The 21,914-nt window shown below is 43.9% G+C and overlaps 1 protein-coding gene across 2 annotated transcripts in view; it reads left to right on the plus strand.

Moving 5' to 3' along the window:
* Positions 1-17,834, plus strand: part of SBSPON (somatomedin B and thrombospondin type 1 domain containing) — a 30,609-nt gene extending 12,775 nt beyond the window's left edge. For both annotated transcript variants that reach the window (XM_080938626.1, XM_080938627.1), the window contains exons 3-5: positions 10,766-10,856; positions 11,774-11,950; positions 17,129-17,834. In XM_080938626.1, coding sequence (XP_080794752.1) covers positions 10,766-10,856; positions 11,774-11,950; positions 17,129-17,246 — 386 coding nt within the window. In that variant the 3' untranslated portion in view covers positions 17,247-17,834. The remainder of the gene's footprint in view (positions 1-10,765; positions 10,857-11,773; positions 11,951-17,128) is intronic.
* The last annotated feature ends 4,080 nt before the right edge of the window (positions 17,835-21,914 follow it).

A 21,914-nucleotide genomic window follows, 5' to 3' on the forward strand; every position in this document is an offset into this window, starting at 1 on the left:
CTGTCCTTGGGCAAGTGAGGTTTACAGGGTAGAGGTGTTTGTGTTTTATAGATCTCTCCAGCACAGTAATTAAGAAGGACTTTTGGTTTATGCATTCACACGTATGAAAAAATGGAAGAAAGCTGATACTAATACGAAACGGTGATAAGATGGGCTTTGGAAACACTCGCCCCTCCTCTCGGGCTGACTGCACTGGGGCTGACCTGGTCGGTCTGTGAGTCAGCTGAGAAGGTTATGTCTGAGTTCAGTGGCACGCACGTGTGCTGTGTGCTGCAAGCTTCTCCCGGGGAAAGAGAAATCATTACATCACAGAGTTCAGGGCCACTTCAACACACACACACACACTCACACACACTCACACACACACACTCACACACATACACTCACACACACACTCACACACTCACACTCACACACACACTCAGACACACACTCACACTCACACACACACACTCAGACACACTCAGACACACACTCACACTCACACACACACACTCACACACACTCACACACTCACACACACACACACTCACACACATACACTCACACACACACTCACACACACACACAAAGAAAGGAGAAGAGAGATGGATATGGTGTGGAGTAGCTAATGGGGTCTAAGAAGCTGGTTCACTAATACACCAGAAACTGTGTCTTACAAGAAGACACACAGAGGCCAGCACCAGTGTGTCGCTCCGGACTGAATCCAGTGCAGCAAAACCTTGTCTTTCCTGGATAGAAAACACCATGTGTTTTGTATAAACCTGGAACTTTTTACATCAATGTGATCCTTATCAAACAATTTCATCCTTTCTTTTTTTCCCCACATACACTTATTTATTTGCTGAATGTCAGTTTGATGTCAGACATGGGCTGTACAGTGTGTTATCGTATGTGTGTGTGTTATCGTGTGTGTGTGTGTGTGTGTGTGTGTGTGTGTGTGTGTGCTTAATGTGAGGCCCAAAGTCTTGGATATTGCAGTTTAGTGGGAAGGGACATAAAGATCCGATGACCCCGGGAAATTAACTCTAGAAATTTATGTCTGTGTTAATTTGTCCAACTGAGGCAAACAAACCAGTCATCCAAGGAGCCGTAAGCAGGAGTAAGACTGATTCCTTTTTGTCTTGAGGGACAGGAGTTACTTCTTTTTTTAAGGAGATGAGGCCAAGAAATCCTGAGCTGCCCAGAAGAAAGGCCAGCTTGCTTAAACCTGTTAGTCAGTTGTACACAGTTAGAAGGGCTGATTAAAGCCAACACAGGACCATAAGAGACAAACCTGAACAGACAGTTCTGAGCGAGCTGCATGGACGGAAACCCCTCACAGCATGGCAGTCTGGGGTCTATGGTAGAAGGCCCCATCTCAGCGATGGGTACTGAGTGTGGTGCCCCACAGGTGGGCAAGCGAACCCTAAATGCTAAAAATCCGCTTTTTTGGTTGTTTGGGGTGTGTGTATTCATGTGTTCAGGGACACATGCATGTTTATACATGTGTACATGCATGTGGCGGTGAAAGGACAGCCTCCAATGTCATTCTTCGGGTGCTGTTTCCCTTGTTCTTTTCATAAGCGCTCTCTTAAACTAGGTTGACTGGTCACTGAGCCCCAGGCGTCTGCCTCTCTATGCTTCCCTAGAGCTGGGAATCGAGGCGCAGAGCCCCCCCCTCACTCCGCCCCCATGTCTGGCTGTTTCTATGTGGTTTCTGGGGATCAAACTTAAGTCCTCAAGCACTTGACTGACTGAATTGCTCCTCAAGCCCTTGTTTGGCTATTTTAAAAAAAACTGAATGTGGAAAATTTGGGGGTTGGTGCCAGCAAGCTTTTGAACTGGTGAGAACTCTATTTTTGGATTCTTGTCTTTTTCCGAAGAGCCCTGGAAAGACACAGAGGTGTTTTCTGCAGGGATCACTGTAATCAGACCTGGGATTGTAAAGGATCACAGTGGAGGGCTTCGGTGGAGGCCTGTCATTGTTGGGGTGGTCACATCATTATGCAGTTCCAAAGGAGACGTCCACAAAAGCGGTCCAGGCCCTCGGCACAAACACAACACAGCAGGCCCAGCAGGATGGTTGTTGTGTGGCTCTAGCCCTAGAGTGTACCTAGCAAGAAGAGAATCTATTTACTCATTCATAGTGTTTGGGTGCTGGAAGAGTTTCCTCATCACCCAGTGTGCCCCGAAAACCTGGTTCATGCTCAGAGCCTTGGACATCTCTCTTCTGACTAGTGGGGCTTACTTCTTTTGTTTTGTTAAACTTTTGTTTGTTTTTGGTTTTTAAACTTACTTATTTTATTTAGTATGTGTGCACTGTAGCTGTCTTCAGACACACCAGAAGAGGGCATCAGATCTCACTACAGATGGTTGTGAACCACCATGTGGTTGCTGGGAATTGAACTCAGAACCTCTGGAAGGGCAGCCAGTGCTCTTAACCCCTGAGCCATCTCTCCAGCCTGGTGCTTACTTCTTGTCCATCTGCTCCAGGTCTACCTCCTAACTCCTCTTCCACGTGGTCCCATATCTCTATCTCATAGCTCCTGCCAACACACCCCACTGAGGATTTGATGTGATGGTCTTTTTCTCTTTCTTCTTGAAGCTGCTAGTGGCTTTAGTTTACACAGGTATAGGCTTTGTGTTTACACTCCTTTCCTAAACGCATAAGTAACAACCTCCTAGTTTTCAAAGAAGAGGGATATCTTCAGTTTTAGTCCTGACTTTAGTCCCCAAGGCTAATCTCCCTCCCCTTCCCCCTGCAGGGGATGAATTGCATTGTTGATTCCAGTCACAGGCTGACTGGGGAGCAGAAACCTATTGACTATTGCACTGCAGTGGTTCCTAACATGAGATCCTGGACCAGGAGTGTGTGGACCACTTAGGAACTCATTGGAAATATAAGGTTCAGGGGGCTAGCCCAGACCCATGGTATCTGAATACCTGGAGTGGGTTCAGAATTCTGTCTGGATTGACCAATGATCACTAGCGTTTCAGGATACCCCAAACACAGCCACACACTGTTGCCTGCGTCACACTGGCAAAAGTTTCCACTTTGGAAACTTTTGTAATAATAATGCATCTTCTTTTATAACAAGAGTGTAAACCAAAGGGAATATGCTTTGTCTACCAAAGAACTTTTCAGAACTAATGAGGATTGAATCTTAAGTCTGCTCTGCAGAGGAAGATGTAAAATATGCAGGGTTTCCCCACTATGCTTAATTAAACAAAACTCCCCCAGCCCAGAAGCAATTCAGTAAAATCACTGCTGCTCACCAATATGTGCGGACAATGAACAGTCAGAGGAAGAGGCAAGTGAGAGGCAGAACATCCGGTTTAGTGAATTCTTCAGCGCGTTTCACACCAGGTTCTGCTCATCAGACTGTGAGCTTAGGTAGCAGTACTAGCTAAGGAGCACACTGCTCTCACAGACTCGAAGACGGGTCCTCCTCTTCAGCTAAACACACAGCCCTCAGAAAGGATGAAAATGGAAAAGTGTCAGGGAGGAAGGGGACATCTGCCCAGCCAGCCAGATCAATGCAATCACACCTGGTGATCAGAGGGGAGGCACGCATTACAGCCCAATCACATACTCACTCATGAAACACCGGGTGCTTGCGTCCTGCCATGACTGTGGTAGGTTTTAGTGAATCACAGCATGCTGCAGTTCAGGCTCAGAGCACCGTGGGCTGGAGGTCAATTGCTGGAACCCACATGGTAGAAAGGGACAACTCCTGCAAGTTCTCCTCTAACCTCTACACAATCCCTCTGGCATGCACCAAACACTACCTCCAATTTTAAAAGTGCGTGTGTGGGAAGAAAGCCACTTCCATGGAAGTGCATTTGTTCTGCCCTGCGGTGGCATGTGTACCTCTACCACAGTTCCTGTTTGTGGAGCACGACCTCCCTTTTGAATGGCACAGATATTTTTTTTTTATTTGCTTGCTCCTTTGTTTTTAATACAAGATTATGATCATGTAGCCCAGGCTGGCCTCAAACTCTCTGTGTATCTGTTGATGACCTTGACCTCTGACCTCAAACGCTGGGATTACAGGCTTTCACCACCAGCACATAAGCACGTGCCTCATTCCCAGAGCTCTCAATAAGCATTCTTGAGTCGGTTTTCAAAGAAACCATTCCTATGGCTGCTGTAACAAATCGCCAGAAACTTAGTGGCTTAATGTGGCACCTCTGTTTTCTTATTTCCAGTGGGTCTACCTGGACTAGAGCTAGTGGTTCAGAAAGGGTGCATTCCTTCCTGAAGGCTCTTTGGGAAAACCATTCAAGCCTGTTCGTGGATGATACACAGGGGCAGAAAGCACAGCAGGTGTATGTCCAGTTCTATGGGAGTAAAAGTCGTCAGAGATGGGTAGAGCGTGTGTATTTAACCAGGGAGAGCCCTGAGCATGGTGCTGAGCATACGGCATGGGTACTTCTTGCTGCCTTTAGTAAAACCGGAGTAAAAAGAGACAGAGGAGAAGAAGATATTTAATCTTAATGGATCAGGATGATGAAGTGGTTAGTTCTCGGTTTATGAAAGACGGCAGAACGATGGGGATGACATTTGCTCTTAGGAAAGCTGGTTCTAGAAAATGCACAGTGGTGTGGCTGTAAGGTCACTTAATGTCACCGAAAGCTTGTCACTGATTCAGTGACCGGACATAGGTTTTACTAGGGTTGAGGCATCAGCAGGCCTGCATTCCTTCCCTGGACATGAGGGGCCAGTCTCTTTTCGACATTTTTCCTCTTTGACATTCATGGGGCCTAGCCTTTAATGGCTAAACCATCTCTCCAGCTCTTTATTTATGTATTTTTTTTTTTTTATCTTGTGGAGACTAACTATATTCTTTGTCTCATGGTCCCATCCATTGGCATAGCTAACAACATTGCATCTTTCTTCTGAAATCACACCCCCCCCCCCCCGGAGATATTTTAAGAGTCCCAAGTGATTACCTGGGATCTATCTAGAAGATGGGCAACCTTCCTATTTCAAATTCAGCTGAGGAGCAACTCGAATTCCATCTGCCTATTTAGTCTTTTGTCCTGTAACGTCGCATTCATTCTGGAGGTTGGGACTTGGACCTTTGGAGGGTTTGGGAGCACCTCAGTCATGATGCCTGGCTTACACATGGAGACGCTAGAGTTTCAGAAGGTGACTGATTGTTCATGGCTGTCAGGACTAAAACTCACACCCTGGGACTACAAATTATGAGCCGCTTCCTCTCCATATTGTCACCGTTAATTTTAGGATTACAGATTGGTGACTAAGTCAAAATATAAAAGCCCCATGAAGCCCGTGAACACAACTACCCTCTTCTAATGAGCTTTTCATCATTAAACATAAGGCATATAATTATGCTTTATCTGAAAAAGAAACATTAAAAAATGAACTGTTGCACATTACTAAGGTTTATGTGCATTTTCCTCCCCACAAAAGGCCAATGTGCACGAACAATAAACTATGTTTCCAGGTAGGTGTTATTTGCCAAATTTCTCCCCATCCTCCTCTGTATTGTATGCACAGAACAGAGGTTCTAAGCCTGCTTTTGTAGCATTCCCTGTGTCAGAGGGCTTATGAAATTCTCAAAGCAAACTTCATTTACTTTCATGTTCAAAGGAAATATGTGCTGTGCTTTTTTTTTTTAAAGTGAAAACTTGTAAAAGTGAACAATGGTAGGTTCATAGGTTGCCAAAAAGTTGGCAAATGGCCTCTGAGCAGAGACGATATTACATTTGAATAGGGCTGCCAACAGGGAAAAGGAAAGGGGCAGTCGTTTATGGAGAGACTGTGTCCTGGGGCACCAGCTATGCTCTTCCACACAGAAGCAGAGGTGGGACTGAGTGCAAAAATAACTTTTAAATTATTTTACAACCCTCAAGATATGAAAATTAAACTGGCAGATTATTATTAAAGAGTGGCTTTGGTTCAAAGTGCCGTAGGCTATCTGGCTCCGAGTCTGTGTGCTGAATTTACACGTGGGAGAGGGAGATCCGAGATCCAAACCCTGCAGCCACTGGAGTGGGAACAGACAGGTTCCTCAAGAATATCTTGCTCTTAAGGCTCAGGAAAGAGGACTTTGAATTGAAAACCAGCCTGGGTCACATATAAAGATTCTGTCTCCAAACAAAGAAGGAAACTAACAACAATAAACGCTGTAGCACAGACTAATTAGCACAGAAACTAAACAAGAATATGGGGAACTCCTTCAGTCCAGGCTGGTCTTGAACCTCTGATACTCATACATCTATCTCTTGAGTGGTAGGATCATATATATAGAATCGCATGTGTGTATACATATATGTATATACGATTATATATGCATGTTGTTGTTGTTTTCCAGTGCTAGGGATAGACTCAGGGCTTCATGCTAAGAGAATGCCCTGAGCTACATTCACATCCCTGGACAATAAAGTCTAAAGACCAGAAGGTGAAGGCCAGACACGGTGCATGCTCATATAATGTCAGTGTCACATGATCTCTAGAGACCAGAGGCCACAGTGACCAGCCAGCCTCATTAGAGACCCCGTCTCATAAAACAAGATGGGCAGAGGATTGACATCTCCCGCGGGGGTTCTGACCTCCTTGTGTCTGAGCACATACACATCTGGTCCTGGCTGTGGGAGAACTGACTGTACCTTTCCATTTTCTCCAGCCACTGCCCCCAGCACTGGTGCTGCCACCATAGCCAGAAATGAAGCCAAGAGAAGGTCTGAGGAGTCAGATAAGGATTTGGTCTCTGACTAATCGTCTCCAAACTCAACTATGCTGGGTTTGTCTGAGAAACATGTAAATAAAGGGTTACTCCTCTGGAAAACAGAAAGAAAGAAAAAGAAAAAAGAAAGAAAGAAACAAACAAAGGAAGGAAGAGAGAGAGAAAGGAAGGAAGGAAGAAGAGAGGAAGAGAAAGAAGAGAGAAATAAAGAAAAGAAAATCTGAAAGAGAATTAAGGCCTGCCATCTTGTGGTAGTCGGGTGCCAGGAAAATCAACCGTGTAGTTTGAAGCCCTTTCCTTTTTAAACTATCGCCCTCATCGCAGTTTGCTCCTGTTAATAATTTTAGCATTTCAAACCCAGCCTTAGCCTCCATCTGCTCTGATCTACATTGTCCAATTTCTGAAGCAAAAGGCAGGAGAGGCTGTTGAGTTACTCACAGACTCTGTCCATACAATCTGTACATTGACCCAAGTACAACTGGAAATATCTGAGGGAAAATTGTCTGTACTGTAAGGTGTGTGTGTAGATGTGTGTGTGTAGGTGTGTGTAAATGTGTGTAGGTGTGTGTGTAGATGTGTGTGTGTAGGTATGTGTAGATGTGTGTAGGTGTGTGTGTAGATGTGTGTAGGTGTGTGTGTATGTGTGTGTGTAGATGTGTGTAGGTGTGTGTGTATGTGTGTGTATGTGTGTGTGTAGATGTGTGTAGGTGTGTGTGTAGATGTGTGTAGGTGTGTGTGTGTAGGTGTGTGTTGATGTGTGTGTGTGTAGGTGTGTGTGTAGATGTGTGTGTAGGTGTGTGTGCAGATGTGTGTGTGTGTAGGTGTGTGTGCAGATGTGTGTGTGTGTAGGTGTGTGCACGCACACTCGCAAGTGCACATACAGGTTAGAAATTGGTGTTGGGTGTCTCCTCAGTCTCCACCTTATCTTTTGACTCAGGCTTGTCTGACTGAGCCTGGATCGATCTCACTGGTTTAGCTGGACTCTCTCCAACGCTAGGATTCTATAGGAAGTGCTGTCATGCCTGAGTTTTCTGTTTTAATGTGTCTGGTAGGCATGGAACTCGGGTCTGCACACTGAGCAGCAAGCACGTCACCATCTGAGCCACCTCCCTGCCCAGACTCTCCCTAAACCAGGACTTCTTAACTTTTCTACTTGTGACCCCCTCTCACCCTCCACATTTTTTATTTCATCCCAAGTGAATTAGTATATATGATAGGTAAATAAATAAAATGTTTACTGGTAATAAACCATAATGAAACTTACTTTAAAACAATTCTTTTTATATGCAACTTTACCACTTATTAAAGATAAAAGCAGATACACACACTAAGGAAGTGGATGTAGTTACTAATTTTCACATATGAATCAAGTCCTGGCTGAATATCTGATATACAGAATATAAAACACGTTTGGTATTTTTCAGAGTTGATTGATGTTTTGATTTTGATATTTTGATCATTAATGTTGAGCACACTGCTTCACATAAAAAATACAGTACCAGACAGCAGAAGAATGTTTAGGGCCGTTTCAGAAATTGTTGGAAAATTTGTTCTAATCCCAAGTCAAAATCACTGAATGATTTTTTTTTTTAAAAAAAGAAAATTCAAAAGAAGAAGAAGAAGAAGAAAGAAAGATAATTCAAGTCAGCTACTCAAAAGACAATTTGATTTTATTTTTATTTATTGGTGGTGTGTATGCGTTCTGTTCTCATTTAAGTTTTCAGTCTGAAATTATTATTTGTTGTGTTTTCTTGGGTGCACTTTGCCTCTTTAGGTTGGAGTTTTTCTTCTAACCCCTTTTGTAAGATTGGATTTATAGACAGGTATTGCTTAAGTTTGGATTTTTCATGTAATATCTTATCCATCTATAGTGGCTGAAAGCTTTTCTTAGAGCTAGATAACATCTTCCAGGCCCTATGGCTTTTACAGTCTTTTCTGAGAAGTCGTGTGTAATCCTAATAAGGCTGCCTTTATATATTACTTGATCTTATCCCTTTATAGCTTTTAATATGTCTCTTTGTCCTGTACATTTCGTGTTTTGATTATTACATGTTGGGAGAAATTTCCTTTCTGATCCAGTTTCTTTGATATTCTATATGGTTCTTGTACCTTGATAGATACCTCCTACTTTATGTAACCCCTCAGGTTTCTTGTGTGTGTGTGTGTGTGTGTGTGTATGTGTGTGTGAGAGAGGGGGAGGAGGGAGGAAAGGGGAAGGAGGGAAGGAGGGATGGAAGAAGGCAGGGACAGAGACAGAGATGGGGGAATGTGTTTCTATCCTTTTACCTCTGTCTCTTAGAAAATTCCCCTAGACTAACAATAGCTTCCAGATTTTCTTGAGAAACCATTCTTTCTTTCTTTCTTTTTTTTTTTGAGAATTTTTTTTCAACTTTTAAAAATATTCTCTGCATTTAATTTCGGACGTTATCCCTTTCTCCCAATCCCATCTCCCCTCCCCCTTCCATTGCCTCCATGAAGGTGCTCTCTTTCCTCTAACCACCCTCTCTCACCTCAGCTCATTGGCGTTCCCCTACACTGGGAAAACCAGCCTTCACTGGACAAAAAGCAATTTTAAATTCAAGCCTTCTAACACACTATATGAAAATATGCCGCAGTAATACTTCTATGACAGCATCAAATCTTTGTTTACCGTAACTGAGCTACTATATTTCAATGAGAGGAGAAAACAGTAAAAACACTCCAAACCTTAACCTTCAAGCCTCAAACAGTGGCTGAGCCAGTGCCTCAGCAAGTGCTTCTCGGTGTGTTGGCGTTCCCGGCGCAAAGCATGTTTTCCGAACCAAGGCTGTGGAGAGGTCATGTGACATGTGTGGGTTCATGTTGCCAGAAATGTGCATTCATTTTAAGTCTGAGTTTGAATTAATTTTTGGTCATCGCATATCCAAACACCTTTCACAGCCTTCACATTCAGTTCTAAAGGGATCCTACCTGGGACAATCCACAGTTTAGGGAGTTACACAGCAACACCCGCTTTTGCTGCCTGGGGTATTATGGATTTAAGTCTATGGGTGGAGCTGGGGGTGTAACCCAGTGGTAAAGTGTGTGCTTAGTGTGTGCGATGTCCTAAATATGATCCTGGCACTTAAAAAGTGTAACAGGGGAGTAACCCAGTGGTAAAGTGTGTGCTCAGTGTGTGCGATGTCCTAAATATGATCCCGGCACTTAAAAAGTGTAACAGGGGAGATGTTTAAGTGCATTTTATTTAAGGACTTAGTACACATAAGTATATTTTAGAGGTCCTGAAACCAACAGCTTCGGACACCAAGAGAGTACTGCATAAAGCAGACCAGAGGATGTAGGACCTGTGTGTTTTGGTGGCGATCCCCCGTCTTCACTCCGTTTTTCACTGGCCCATCACTCACTGTACAACCACGTGTTAAGTGCACCGGAGTCCTAGGCGTGCAGTGCCAGACCAGGCTTTTGTTGACAGCAGCCAAAGTCAAGTGGCTTATCAATAGATATTTCACCAGGCCTAGGGACTGTACAAAGACCCCACGGATAAAGGAAGGGATCAGAGGAGGAAGAATCTGTCCCAGGCGGTTTCCTTCCCTTTGGATGGGGAAAGGCCCACAGGAATCTTTCTTTCCCCAGGGCTGTGTTGTTGAGCAGCCACACTAAGGCACTGCGCCCCGGCAGGGAGGAGGGGGTGGAGCAAAGCTTTCAGGTTCTGGTTCCCCAAGAGGTTTGGGAACTCCAGCCATGTTTTCTCCCCTTACTTCTGGTCTTCCTTATTTCCTCGGCTGTTTCTCTCTTCTTCCCTTTTTACTTTCTTCGGTTTTTCTCTTGGGTCTGTTCTTGAGCTTCGTTTACAGTGCCTTTTCATCTCTATTCCTTCTCCTTCCTTCACTTTCTCATTCCAAGGCCCTCCCCTCCGTAGCAGTCTAGCCACCGACTGAGTGAGCTTGTCAGAAGATACAGGTGCAGCCTCACTTGACACTGTACCAAAGGTCTTTGGCTCTGGATTGACTCAGTCAGACACAGAACCCACTTTGGGAAACATTATTGAGTACTCTGGCTGAGCAAATACAATGTAACTCTTTCTTTTCTAGTTCCTGCTTTCATAACCAGCTCTGCATTCAACAAGAAGAGAATAATGCAAGCAGTGTCTCCACAGTGGTCTACACACACTGAGGATGCTGGGTAATCTGTTGCTTTAAAATTACTGTTATGTTTCCCCCTCCTTCCCTCCATCCCTTCTTTCCTCCCTCTCTCCCCCCTCCCTCTCTCCATCCCTCTCCACCTCTGGTTTCCTGAGACAGGGTTTCCCTGTGTTTCCCTGACTCTCCTGTAACTTACTCTGTAGTGTGTGACTTGGAGATCCACCTGCCTTTGCCTCCCGAGTGCTGGGATTGAAGGAGTGCACCACCACACCCAGCAGTTTCCGAGTCTTCATAAACTGCTTTGTGAATTGGAACGTTGCACACACGTTCATTCTGAGGGCTTCCCATTGACACATCATGTGCCAGACATACAACCACAGCACCATAAAATCGGGAAGAACACAAGTACTGGAAGGCAACTCCATGCTCCCCTGGGCCCACTCTTCTTCCATCAGATAAGGAGACCTAACAACCACACGTTCAGACCCCCAGGCTGCTTAGCGATTTTATTAATAGTTACTTTTATTCTAAAAAAAAATCATATTCAGTTGAGCAAGGTGGTGGCACACTTGTAATTCCCGAATTCCAGGTGGGATAGAGTTAAGAGGATCAGGAGGAGTTCAGGGCCAGCTACACTGCTAAGTTTGAGGCCAGTCTGAGTTATGTGAGCCCTGACCTCAATTTCATGTATGTATGTATTTGTGCATATATGTTTGTATCCATGTGCACATACATGTACATATGCTGAGCACTGTGACACATTTGTAATGTCAGCACTTAGACTGAGGCAACTACCTCAGACTAACCTTAGAGTACTGGGTAAGCTTCAGCCACACGGTGAAGCCTTGCCTCAAAAGTAAAGAATGAGTGATATTTACCACGAGGTTGACATGGCTCCTTAAGACTTCCTAGTGTTGGGCCACCTTCTTAGTAAATGACTGCCTTCTTTTGCTCCAGATACTGTATGGAGTTCAAGACAGAGTCCCTGACTCCTCACTGTGCTCTGGACAACCGCCCCCTGAGCCGATGGATGCAGTATCTCCGTGAAGGATACACGGTGTGTGTGGACTGTCAGCCTCCGGCTATGAACGCTGTGAGCCTGCGCTGTTCTGGAGATGGGCTGGACTCGGATGGGTAAGGAAGGACAGTGGCCCTGGGAGTATGTCCTTTGAAGTTGTAAAGAGCTGAGCAGTAGGTAGCAACGCAGGGTGTGGGCAGCAAGGGGAACCTGTCCAGACACTCAAATTCAGGGTCTTGGCTCTCACTCTGGGACTCAGTGGCTCTCTCAACCAGAAATACAGTTTGGTTATTGGGGTTCATTTCAGATGAAGTTCTTCAAAGACTATCAAAAACCAGATCACTCCAAAAATACATAGAACACTTGATTCTGAATCTCTTGGGTTGGAGACTTAAGACTTTGCCATGGTTTTTGGCCCTAGAGAACAAGAGTTTTAGTAAACTCTTAGGTTAGAACCTAAAAACCTTTTCTATAAAATGTCAGAAAGCAATTATTTTTGGCTTTTCATGCACTACACTCTTTGTCAGAACTACTAACTCTGACATTGGCCATTAAAGCAGCTATTGATAGTATTTAACCCTTGGATTTGTTCTAACAAAACTTTTGTGTGAGCACCAAAATAAAAGATTTTAGATGGTGTGATGGTTTGCATATGCGAACCCAGCGAGTGAGGTGTGACACTATTAGGAGATATGGCTTTGTTGGAGTAGGTGTGTCACTGTGGCTTTAAGACCCTCATCCTAGCTGCCTGGAAGCCAGTCTTCTTCTAGTGGCCTTCAGATAAAGATTCAGCTCTTCCTGCACCATGCTTGCCTGGATGCTTCCATGTTTCCACCTTGACAGTAATAGACTGAACCTTTGAACCTATAAGCCAGCCCCAATTAAAATTTTCCCTTAAAAGAGTTGCCTTGGTCATAGTGCCTCTTCACAGCCCTAAAACCTTAAGACAGAAGTTAGCACCAGGGACTGGGGCATTGCTATGATAGACCTGACCATGCTTTTGTTTGGAAGAATGTAGATTTGGGGACTCTGAGTTCAGAAAGCAATGGGGCTTAATGGACCATCCTAGTAGGAATAGGGAAGATTTTGTTGCTGAGAGAGATTTGAACTATGAAGACCTGGCCTAAGAGGTTTCAGTGGAGAATTTCAGTATGTGGCCTAGAGACTGTTTTTGTGGGATTTTGGTGAAGAATGCTTGCCCTTGTATGAAGAGTCTAGCTGAGGCTAAGGTTAAGAGATTTGTATTAATTACATTGACCAAAAAAAAAAAAAACTCAGAAAACTTAGTTCTCTGGTTAAGAATCACAAATAGCATTTTGAACAAGCATAGCAAGTTTAGAAAGGAAAAATACAAAATATATGGTTCAAGTATTAAAGGGACACCAGGAAGTGAAATGGAGCTGAATTCTGTATTCACGGATATTAAATTGAATTAAGGGGGTATTGACCTTGTACTACCATGCCTGGACCCAGCCAAGTTTAGGTCCAGGCATGGTAGTACAAGACTTTCATCTAGGAGGCAAAGACAAGCAGATCTCTGAGTTCAAGGCCAGCCAAGAATACAGCAAGTTTTAGGTGAAGAAAAGCTTAAATCCAGGCTTGGTAGACCATATCTTTAATCACAATGCTTAAGAGACAGGTATGCAGATCTCTGAGTTCAAAGTCAGTCTACAGAGCAAGTTCCAGGACAGCCAAGTTTAGGCAGTGAAGGACTTGGAAAATAGAAAGCTGGTGATAAAGTAATAGAACAAGGGGACCATGTTTCAGTCCTAGAAAGCAGCAGAACTCAGCAGCTTTGGCCACATGGCTCTGGCTTTAGAGTCCAGAATGGGCTACTACTGGGACTACTGGGACAATTGATGCTGGTTAGCTGGAGCTAAGAAATTAGTGATTAAGAAAAGATCAGCATCACTGAGGAGAAATCTTTTGGAAGTATTTTCTGAGGGCACAAAGAGGCTGTGTTCTAGAGATAGCCAAGGCCTTGTGCTGTAGCTGTACTTGGTAATGTGTAAGACTCAGGTGGTACTGGTTTTGAAGGAATGGAGAGGTCATGGAATGGAGAGGTCATGAAGAACAGCTGAGGCTCGGCATTGTGAGAGGCCATGGAAGGTCACTGGTGAAAGTGTAGCCTCAGTTACAGTTGACAGCCCAGGACTGAATGGGTCATGAAAAGGATTTGAGGCTTGGCACCATGAAGAGAGCCTATTGGTGAAGTCTTAGTTGTAGCAGAAGACCCCAGCATATTGGAGATACCAGTACCATGGGATGATCACCAAGAACATCAGCAGCAGTGAAGTGGATCAATCTGAACTACAGAGGGCAGAGCTGGAGAAGTGACAACAGCTTCTTGGAGGAGCCCAGAAGATCATGTGTGGATCCCAGACATTGAACTAAGAAGCTGCAACATTGAAGTTGCCTTGGAGACCCCAAGATGTTTGAGATGCCAGAGTCATGGGCTATCTGCTGAGGACTGTTGATAACAGGGAGTAGAAACAGCCCAGGAGAAACAAGTTTGTTAGAGTCAACAAAGATGAAAAAGGAGTTGGAGATCTGAAGACCACCTTGAAATCAGACATGAAGATGCAGAGTTTGGAATTTTCCCAGATGGCTTCCTTGCTTGCTTTGGGGATTATAGTTAAGTGATTAGATGAATCTCAGAAGAAACTTTAAATTTAGAACTTATAACACTGTTGGGATTGCTATAGACTATGGGAATTATTTGGACTAAATATGTTTTTCATTGTGTTTTGTTTAGGTATAGTCCCATATACCCATATGTTTGAATAAGCCTATGGGGGCCAGGGAGTGGAATGTGACAATTTGTATATGCTCAGCCAGGGAGTGGCACTATTAGAAGGTATGGCCTTTTGGAATAGGTATGGCCTTGTTTGAATAGGTGTGTCACTGTGTGTGTGGGCTTTTAGACCCTCATCCTAGCTACCTGGAGCCAGTCTTCTTCTAGTGGCCTTCAGATGAAGATGTAGAACTCTCAGCTCCTCCTGCACTACGTCTGCCTGGATGTTGCCATACTCCTGCCTTGGTGATAATGGACTGAACCTCTGTTAAATGTTGTCCTTTGTAAGAGTTGCCTTGGTTATGGTGTCTTTTCACAGCAAACAAACCCTAACTAAGACAGATGGCTTTCATGTGTCAAGAAACATTGTTCTTTTGATATTTCTTTAACTCTTTGTTGCTGTTTGACACAGCATCCTACTCTATCTAAGGACAGCCTGGAACTTACTATGTAGGTCAGGGTACCTTGGAACTCAATACAAAGCTCCAGAGTCAGCTTTATAAATATTGGAATTTTAAACATGCCTTCTTCCGATTCTAAGAACATAGAAATTTGGGCCGGAGAGCTGGCTCAGCAATTAAGAGTATATGCTGCTTTTGCAGAGGACCCAAGTTCACTTCTCAGCACCCAGGTTGGGTGGCTCCCAACTGCTGCTATCTTGCTCTGGCTTCTTGGGTTCCTGAGTAGACAGACCCACACACATATTACATAATTAAAATCAATACAATCTTAAAAGAAAAAAGAAAAAAACCCTACCATTCATCTTTAACTCCCAAGCCCACTCACAAAGAGGGGTGCGGGAAAATAAGCAGTCACACCCCAGTAATGTGTGAGGTGGGTCTTCTGAGAGGAGAGGTGCTGCCATTACGTCTCCCTGCAAGCCTCTCCCAGCCCTGCACTCACTCCTGGTTAGACCTACGAGTGCTTGAGGGAATCCCTGGAACAGCTCTGGACACAGCCACACACAGAAGGGTTTTCATCATGTCAGGTGCACCAGGTTAAAAAGAGATCACAAGTGAAGGACTGACCTTTCCGGTTAATCATTATCCCCACCGTGTTTTAATATTTAATAATTTGGTTCATGTTTATTAGTCACTTGTGCCTAGCTGTCTCTACTGAGCTCACCATATGAGCAATAAAGTGGGTAAGGAATTCATATCAAATGAAACCTAATATTTGAATTTAATGTTTTTTTCTGAATACCTCATCTCTGTTTTGACTTTAAATGAATTTATAATTCAATTTGTACCCAATAAAGCAAGTACTTAAACCCTGGTTGCTATATGAGTGACTTAATGAATAACATTAATTCTCTGGCTTTGCTCCCTTGCAGTCCTTCCATTTTTCATTATGAAATCAGAGAGTTGGAGTAAGATGAAAGTAGCCTTCTGGTTAGACCCTCCTGACCTAATCCTGCACAAACCACCATTGTAGTTCCTACATCCATCCGAGAGAACTGGACACGAAAGTCGGCAACAACCCTCTGAACAAGTCTTCTTGCATAGGAGTCAATTCCTAACTCACATGGACAGAACCCAGGAAATATAAGTCTTCTTCCTGATTATGAGGAAGGTGTGGTGAGCTAGAGATGGCTCTTTGGTTAAGAGCACTAGATACTCTTCCAGAGAACCTGGGTTTGGTTCCCAGCAACCACAGGGCAGCTCACCCCAGTTCTGGGGGGCATCCAATGCTTTCTTCTGGCCCCCACAGACATACATTTGGGCAAAATACTCACACATGTAGAATTAAAAAATGAATAACTAATTTAAAAACGAACTTTTTGTAAACTTTGAAACTGTGTGATCACTATATTAGTTATGGCTCTATTGCTGTGGTAAAATACCATGATCAAAAGCAATTTGGGAAGTAAAGGGCCTATTTAACCTTATTAAGTCAATCACTGAAGGAAGCCAGGGCAGGAACCTGAAGGCAGGGACTGGAGCAGAGACCACGGAGAAACATAGCTTACTTGTTTGGTTCCTTGCAGCTTGCTTAGCCTTTCTTACAGCACCCAGGACCATCAACCTAGGGATGGCACCGTCCACAGGGAGCTGACACTTTTCTTATCAAGCATCAATTTAAAAAAAAAAAAAAATGCTCCACAGGCTTGCCCACTGACCAGTCTGGTGGGATCGTTTTCTTAGTTGAAGTTTCCTCTTCCTGGATGGCCTTGGCCTGTATCATGTTGACATAACACAACACATTACTTTTAAAAAACAACAATGGTGAGGGAGATGGCTCAGCAATTAAGACCGCTTGCTGCTCTTGCAGAGGGCCTAGATTCAGTGGCCAACATCCCCATAGGTACTAACAACACAGCTTCAGGGGATCAAGCACCTTCTTTATGAGATATTCATACAGTGTATTTACTTATGTACAGACAAAACAATCATATGCACACATTAAAAAACACTAGCTCTGATTGAGTCCTAACCACGTAGAATAGAGTCTCCTCTGGCTTGATTTTGGTAGAACCTACATTTTTCCAATATCGTTTCAGAAACCAGACTCTTCGCTGGCAAGCCGTCGGCAACCCCCGATGTCAGGGGACCTGGAAAAAAGTGCGTCGCGTGGAACAGTGCTCATGCCCAGATGTGCACCGCTTCATTTTTATATAGAGCACCTGGGGGCTACTTCATAGCATGCTTGTGAAATGGAGCGTCGACAAGCTGCCTTCAAAGCTTCAGAAGCCTCTGGAAGCTGTACCAAGGACCCGGCACTTGCTGTTACTATGCTTTGCCGCTGAGAAAGAAAACTTAGGGACAGTTCTCAAGGTAGATCACAGTTTCTTTGTTTTTATTTGTAATGAGCTAAGAACCCACACTAAAAGCTCCTGTGGCCTACAGACTGTGACCTTACATTTGGTCACAGCACACGTGTTTGTATTAGAACCACTGCCCTGTGCTCCTGTCTCTCCCTCCCTCCCTCACCCCCTCCTTTAAAAATCAAAGACAGGTCCTCTCTCTCTCTCTCTGTCTCTCTCTCTCTCTCTCCCTCCCTCCCTCCATCCATCCATCCATCTATCTATCTATCTATCTATCTATCTATCTATCAATCATCTCTCTCTCTCTCTCTCTCTATCTATCTATCTATATTGGAGCTCACTATGTAGACCTCTGCTTGCCTCTGCTTCCTGAATGCTGGGACTGAAGCCACAGGTCACCATTCACTGCTATTCTGTGTCTGTTCCAACAATGGTGTAACCAACTACCAGTACACCTAAAACTCCAGTCCTAGTTTTAAATTAAAAATATTTATATGTAGTGATTTTGCCTGCATGTTTGTCTTTACCATGTGTGTGCAGTGGCCACAAAAGTCAGATGGTCAGATGACCCGGGACTGGAGTTACACTACAGATGGTTAGCCAGCATGTGGGTCCTAGGAACCGAATACGGGTCCTCTGGGGGAATGAAGCTAGTGCTTTTAACTGCTGAGCCATCTCTCTAGCCATTGTTTATTTTGAGACAGGCCTTACACTGCAGCACATGCTGGCTCTCTTGCTTCAGATCAGGTTATAAGGAGGAGCCACCATTTTGGTTGCTGGCTGCTTGTTTTAGCATCAACCTATATGTAAAACATCAAAGATACTCAATAGGTTGTCAGACTGAATGGCAAGCTAAAAACCAAAGCAGTCAAGCAATAAACTTTGGCAGTGTCAAAGAACCGATTGAGGGAATGGGGGCCTGCCTAGTGTGATTCTTACATCTGTAACACTGGTACGACAGAGGCTGAAGTTTGAGGCTAACCTGGCCTACAGAATAATCAAATACAGGAAGAATTAAATGGAATAAAGCCAAGGAGCAGAGGGAGTGAGGACTCATGTAGGAGTTGGATGTGTCATCACCCACCCCCCCAAACAGGTACATAATAAACGCTGAGTAAGTCTCTACAGAGGAGGGTTGGGGAATACAGAATGAGCCTTTCATTACATGCCATTCAGGATTCTTAAAAATAATAAAGGATTCATGTGAAGAATGCTCTGGGAAGATAGGAAGGGGTTAGTTCATGTTCCAGAGCCAGGCTTGCCATGGATTCATGGTGGTCCTTCTACCTCAGCTTCCCAAGAGCTGGGATTATAGGCCTGAAACAATGGGAGATTTAAGAGGCTGGGAAGCTGACCTACAACCTCCTTTTGAGCACCTGCTGTACTTGCACAAATACAGGATGTGATCTATCAGTCTCATAGTTCAGTCCCCATGGGATTAAAAAGTATTAAACACTCCTGAAACCTCCTTCCTATTCAGAATTCCAAGTTTATAACAGGCTTTCAAAATGCCTGGCTTGTCCCTACCTGGTGGCGGGAGAAAGGTGTGGAACAGCCACTTGATGTCAAGGCTCACAGGGTTTGGAGAGGGGAAGAGGTGCTCCACACTGTGAAATGGACATTTGCAAAGAACACATGCCTCTCTATCTACTGCAACCAGACTTCCACTGGCAGTGAGACCCCCACCTATGCTAGTGACTCTGACATGTTAGAATAAAGGCGAGAGATCTCACATGAAGAATGAATTTTGTATAGTGGAACATCACTCTGTGATGTGCCTATACAATTTCGGGGGAGTTAAAATAACTAGTTTGTGTTCACCTCTCCGGGGTGCAACAGTTAATACTCATCAGAGATTTGTAAGAAATGAGGTATTTCATGCAGATATTGTGTATAGTACACATTTTTGAGTGCCTCAAAGACTCCAGAGGAAAGGAAAAACAATTACCTTTAAAAGGGCTGGAGAGATGGCTCAGAGGTTAGAGCACTGACTGCTCTTCCAGAGGTCCTGAGTTCAATTCCAGCAACCACATGGTGGCTGACAACCATCTGTAATGGGATCTGGTGCCCTCTTCTGGTGTGTCTGAAGATGATGACAGTGTGCTCATACATAAATAAAACTTTTTAAAAAGCTAAATGTAAATAGCTAGGGGAAAAAACACTATAACATTCTTACCATTTGAAAACTATAGGTCACTTGAGCCGTAACATTTATTGTGTCACGACGTCATCTATAATTGTTGGTCTTTCAACGCAGGACAACGCACTGAAAGACATCTCAGCAGTGAAGTACCATGGTGGGAATGCATGTGTACAAGGTGCAGACTGCGTTGTATGTACCAGTTATCATCTATTGGCTTTCAGCTCCCACTTTACCTTTCTTTGCCAGACATTGTGATCTCTAGTGCCTGGGATTAGACTCTAGAGTCTGTAATCGTCTCTTGACTCCATAACTGTTAAGCTAAAATTGTGATTATCCTCAGGTATTTTGATCTAGCATGGGTGCCCCATGATGAGATGATGTGTTGCAGTAAATATTAAAAATTGGTTTATCTATTTATCGTCCCTAAGGTCTCACTCCCCAGACCCGACCCTGAAAGGGAGCTGCGCACACCTCTGGCGCCCAGTCCGAGTCGCCCTCTCGGCCTAACTTGTCCGCTCAACTCCCTTCCCTGGCGGTTTTCTACCACCTGTTCACTGCCTCTGTCCCGGGGTATTTCTGTACCACCAAATCCCACACAAACACAACTCTACAGCCTGATAGCTTTTCATACAGGTTTATATATTCAACTCTCAATCCACAAATCCTCTACACAACAAGACTGCATCAAATAGACAAAGACACAAACTGCCTTTCTATATGTGATATTAGACCTATAAAATTCTTAGTGTTCATAGCCATTTAAAGCCAATCAATCCCACCTGGGTCCAGCTGGTCCTTGGGAACCTCCATGATGCCAAGACCTCCACCCTCCGACCTGTGACCTCTTCAGATCTCTACTTCCCTCGCCCCGCCCAGTCACTGACTTTCCTTTATTTTACTAATTAAAATGGGAAGGTTCAGTTGGAGTCAGCTGACTAGCAAGCCCTTCTTGGGGAAGTGGAATTAACATTAAAATACAGTTTCAGGACAATCTACAGGGATGTTTTCTGTTTATTCCACATAGCTCACAAAGATAGACAGCCATCCCACACCGTGCCACCTACACCCTGCAGGCAGTTTTATCCCCATTTGCAGGCTGCTTTCCTAGCCTTGGATAGCTCATCTTAGGGTCTGCTTAGTATTGGAGGAAAAGATAGCCCCTTTCCACTGCCTTCTCTTCTTCAGCAAGAGTCAGAGGTCAAAGCCCAGTTCTAGCTTAGTGGGCCCAATAGGCTGTAACTAGTTAGCATCCTGTAGATTAGAGGCTCAAATTCTCACCAGGTGGCTGCTTTTGGATGTAGTTTTCAGATTCAGAAATAACTTGTGAATGCCTAAAATACTGGTGTCTGGAACTTTGAGACCCTGGTCTTCTGGTGCTGAAAGCCTTCAAAATGTTATTAGTGACAATTTTATTTTGTTTCTTTTTCTTTTAGCTTTTTGTTTAAAGATTATTTAAAATAGTTTGAGTATGCCATTTTAGTGCCTGCAATTACAATTGCACTCTTTTAATGGCTACTCTAGAAATTATATTTAGCTCTAAGCTTTCATGGAGAGTTATTATGACTAAGGTTGGGGAGATGGCTCGGTTGATAGTATTCTTGCTCGGCAGCTTGAGGACTCCAGTTGGATCCTCATCAGGCACCAAAAACAAAACCAAAGAAAACCAGGTGAGGTAGCACTCACTTGTAATCCTAGTGCCAAGGAGATAAAGAATAGGAGGATCCCGGGGACTCAGTGGCCAAGAGGACTAAGTTGGATAGGCCAAGGTTCAGTTAGACACTTGGTTTTAAAAAACAAGCAAAACCGAAATAAAAACCCAATGACTGAGGAAGACACTTGGCACCAAACCCTGGTTTCATCTCCTCAGCATACCTGAGGGCAGATGCATACACAGACACACTGATGCTAACAGATTTTTAGTGAGACTGGAAGCAACTCCACCCGACCGAATATTTGAACAGACGGTGGGCAGAATCTTTATGACAAGTCTGACCACACTTGTGTGGCAACCAATCCTAGAAGCCAAACCTCTGCAGCCATCTTAGAATGGCCAGGGTCTGCTGATGTCCTAATACCTTGCTTCCATTTCTTACTTGAATCTAAACAAAACAAACAAACAAACACACAAACAAACACACAAAAAGCCAAGGCTATATCCAAGTGCCGCCTGTTCACCTTCCAGTTTCTTATTTAAGCTTCTTCCTTTTCTAATTGAAAGCTAACCCAATAATATGCCAGTTCCCGCCGAACAGTGATCACACTTGACTGCCTTACAGCAAGCTCCAAATATTCTATTGGTTCTCATTTTTGGATGTTTTTATTTTCACAGCTCAAATACACATTAAGAACATAATGAATGTGACAAGCATATAATAAATT

This window comes from Micromys minutus (genome assembly GCF_963924665.1).
Source record: "Micromys minutus genome assembly, chromosome: 26".
Taxonomy (NCBI): Eukaryota; Metazoa; Chordata; class Mammalia; order Rodentia; family Muridae; genus Micromys; species Micromys minutus.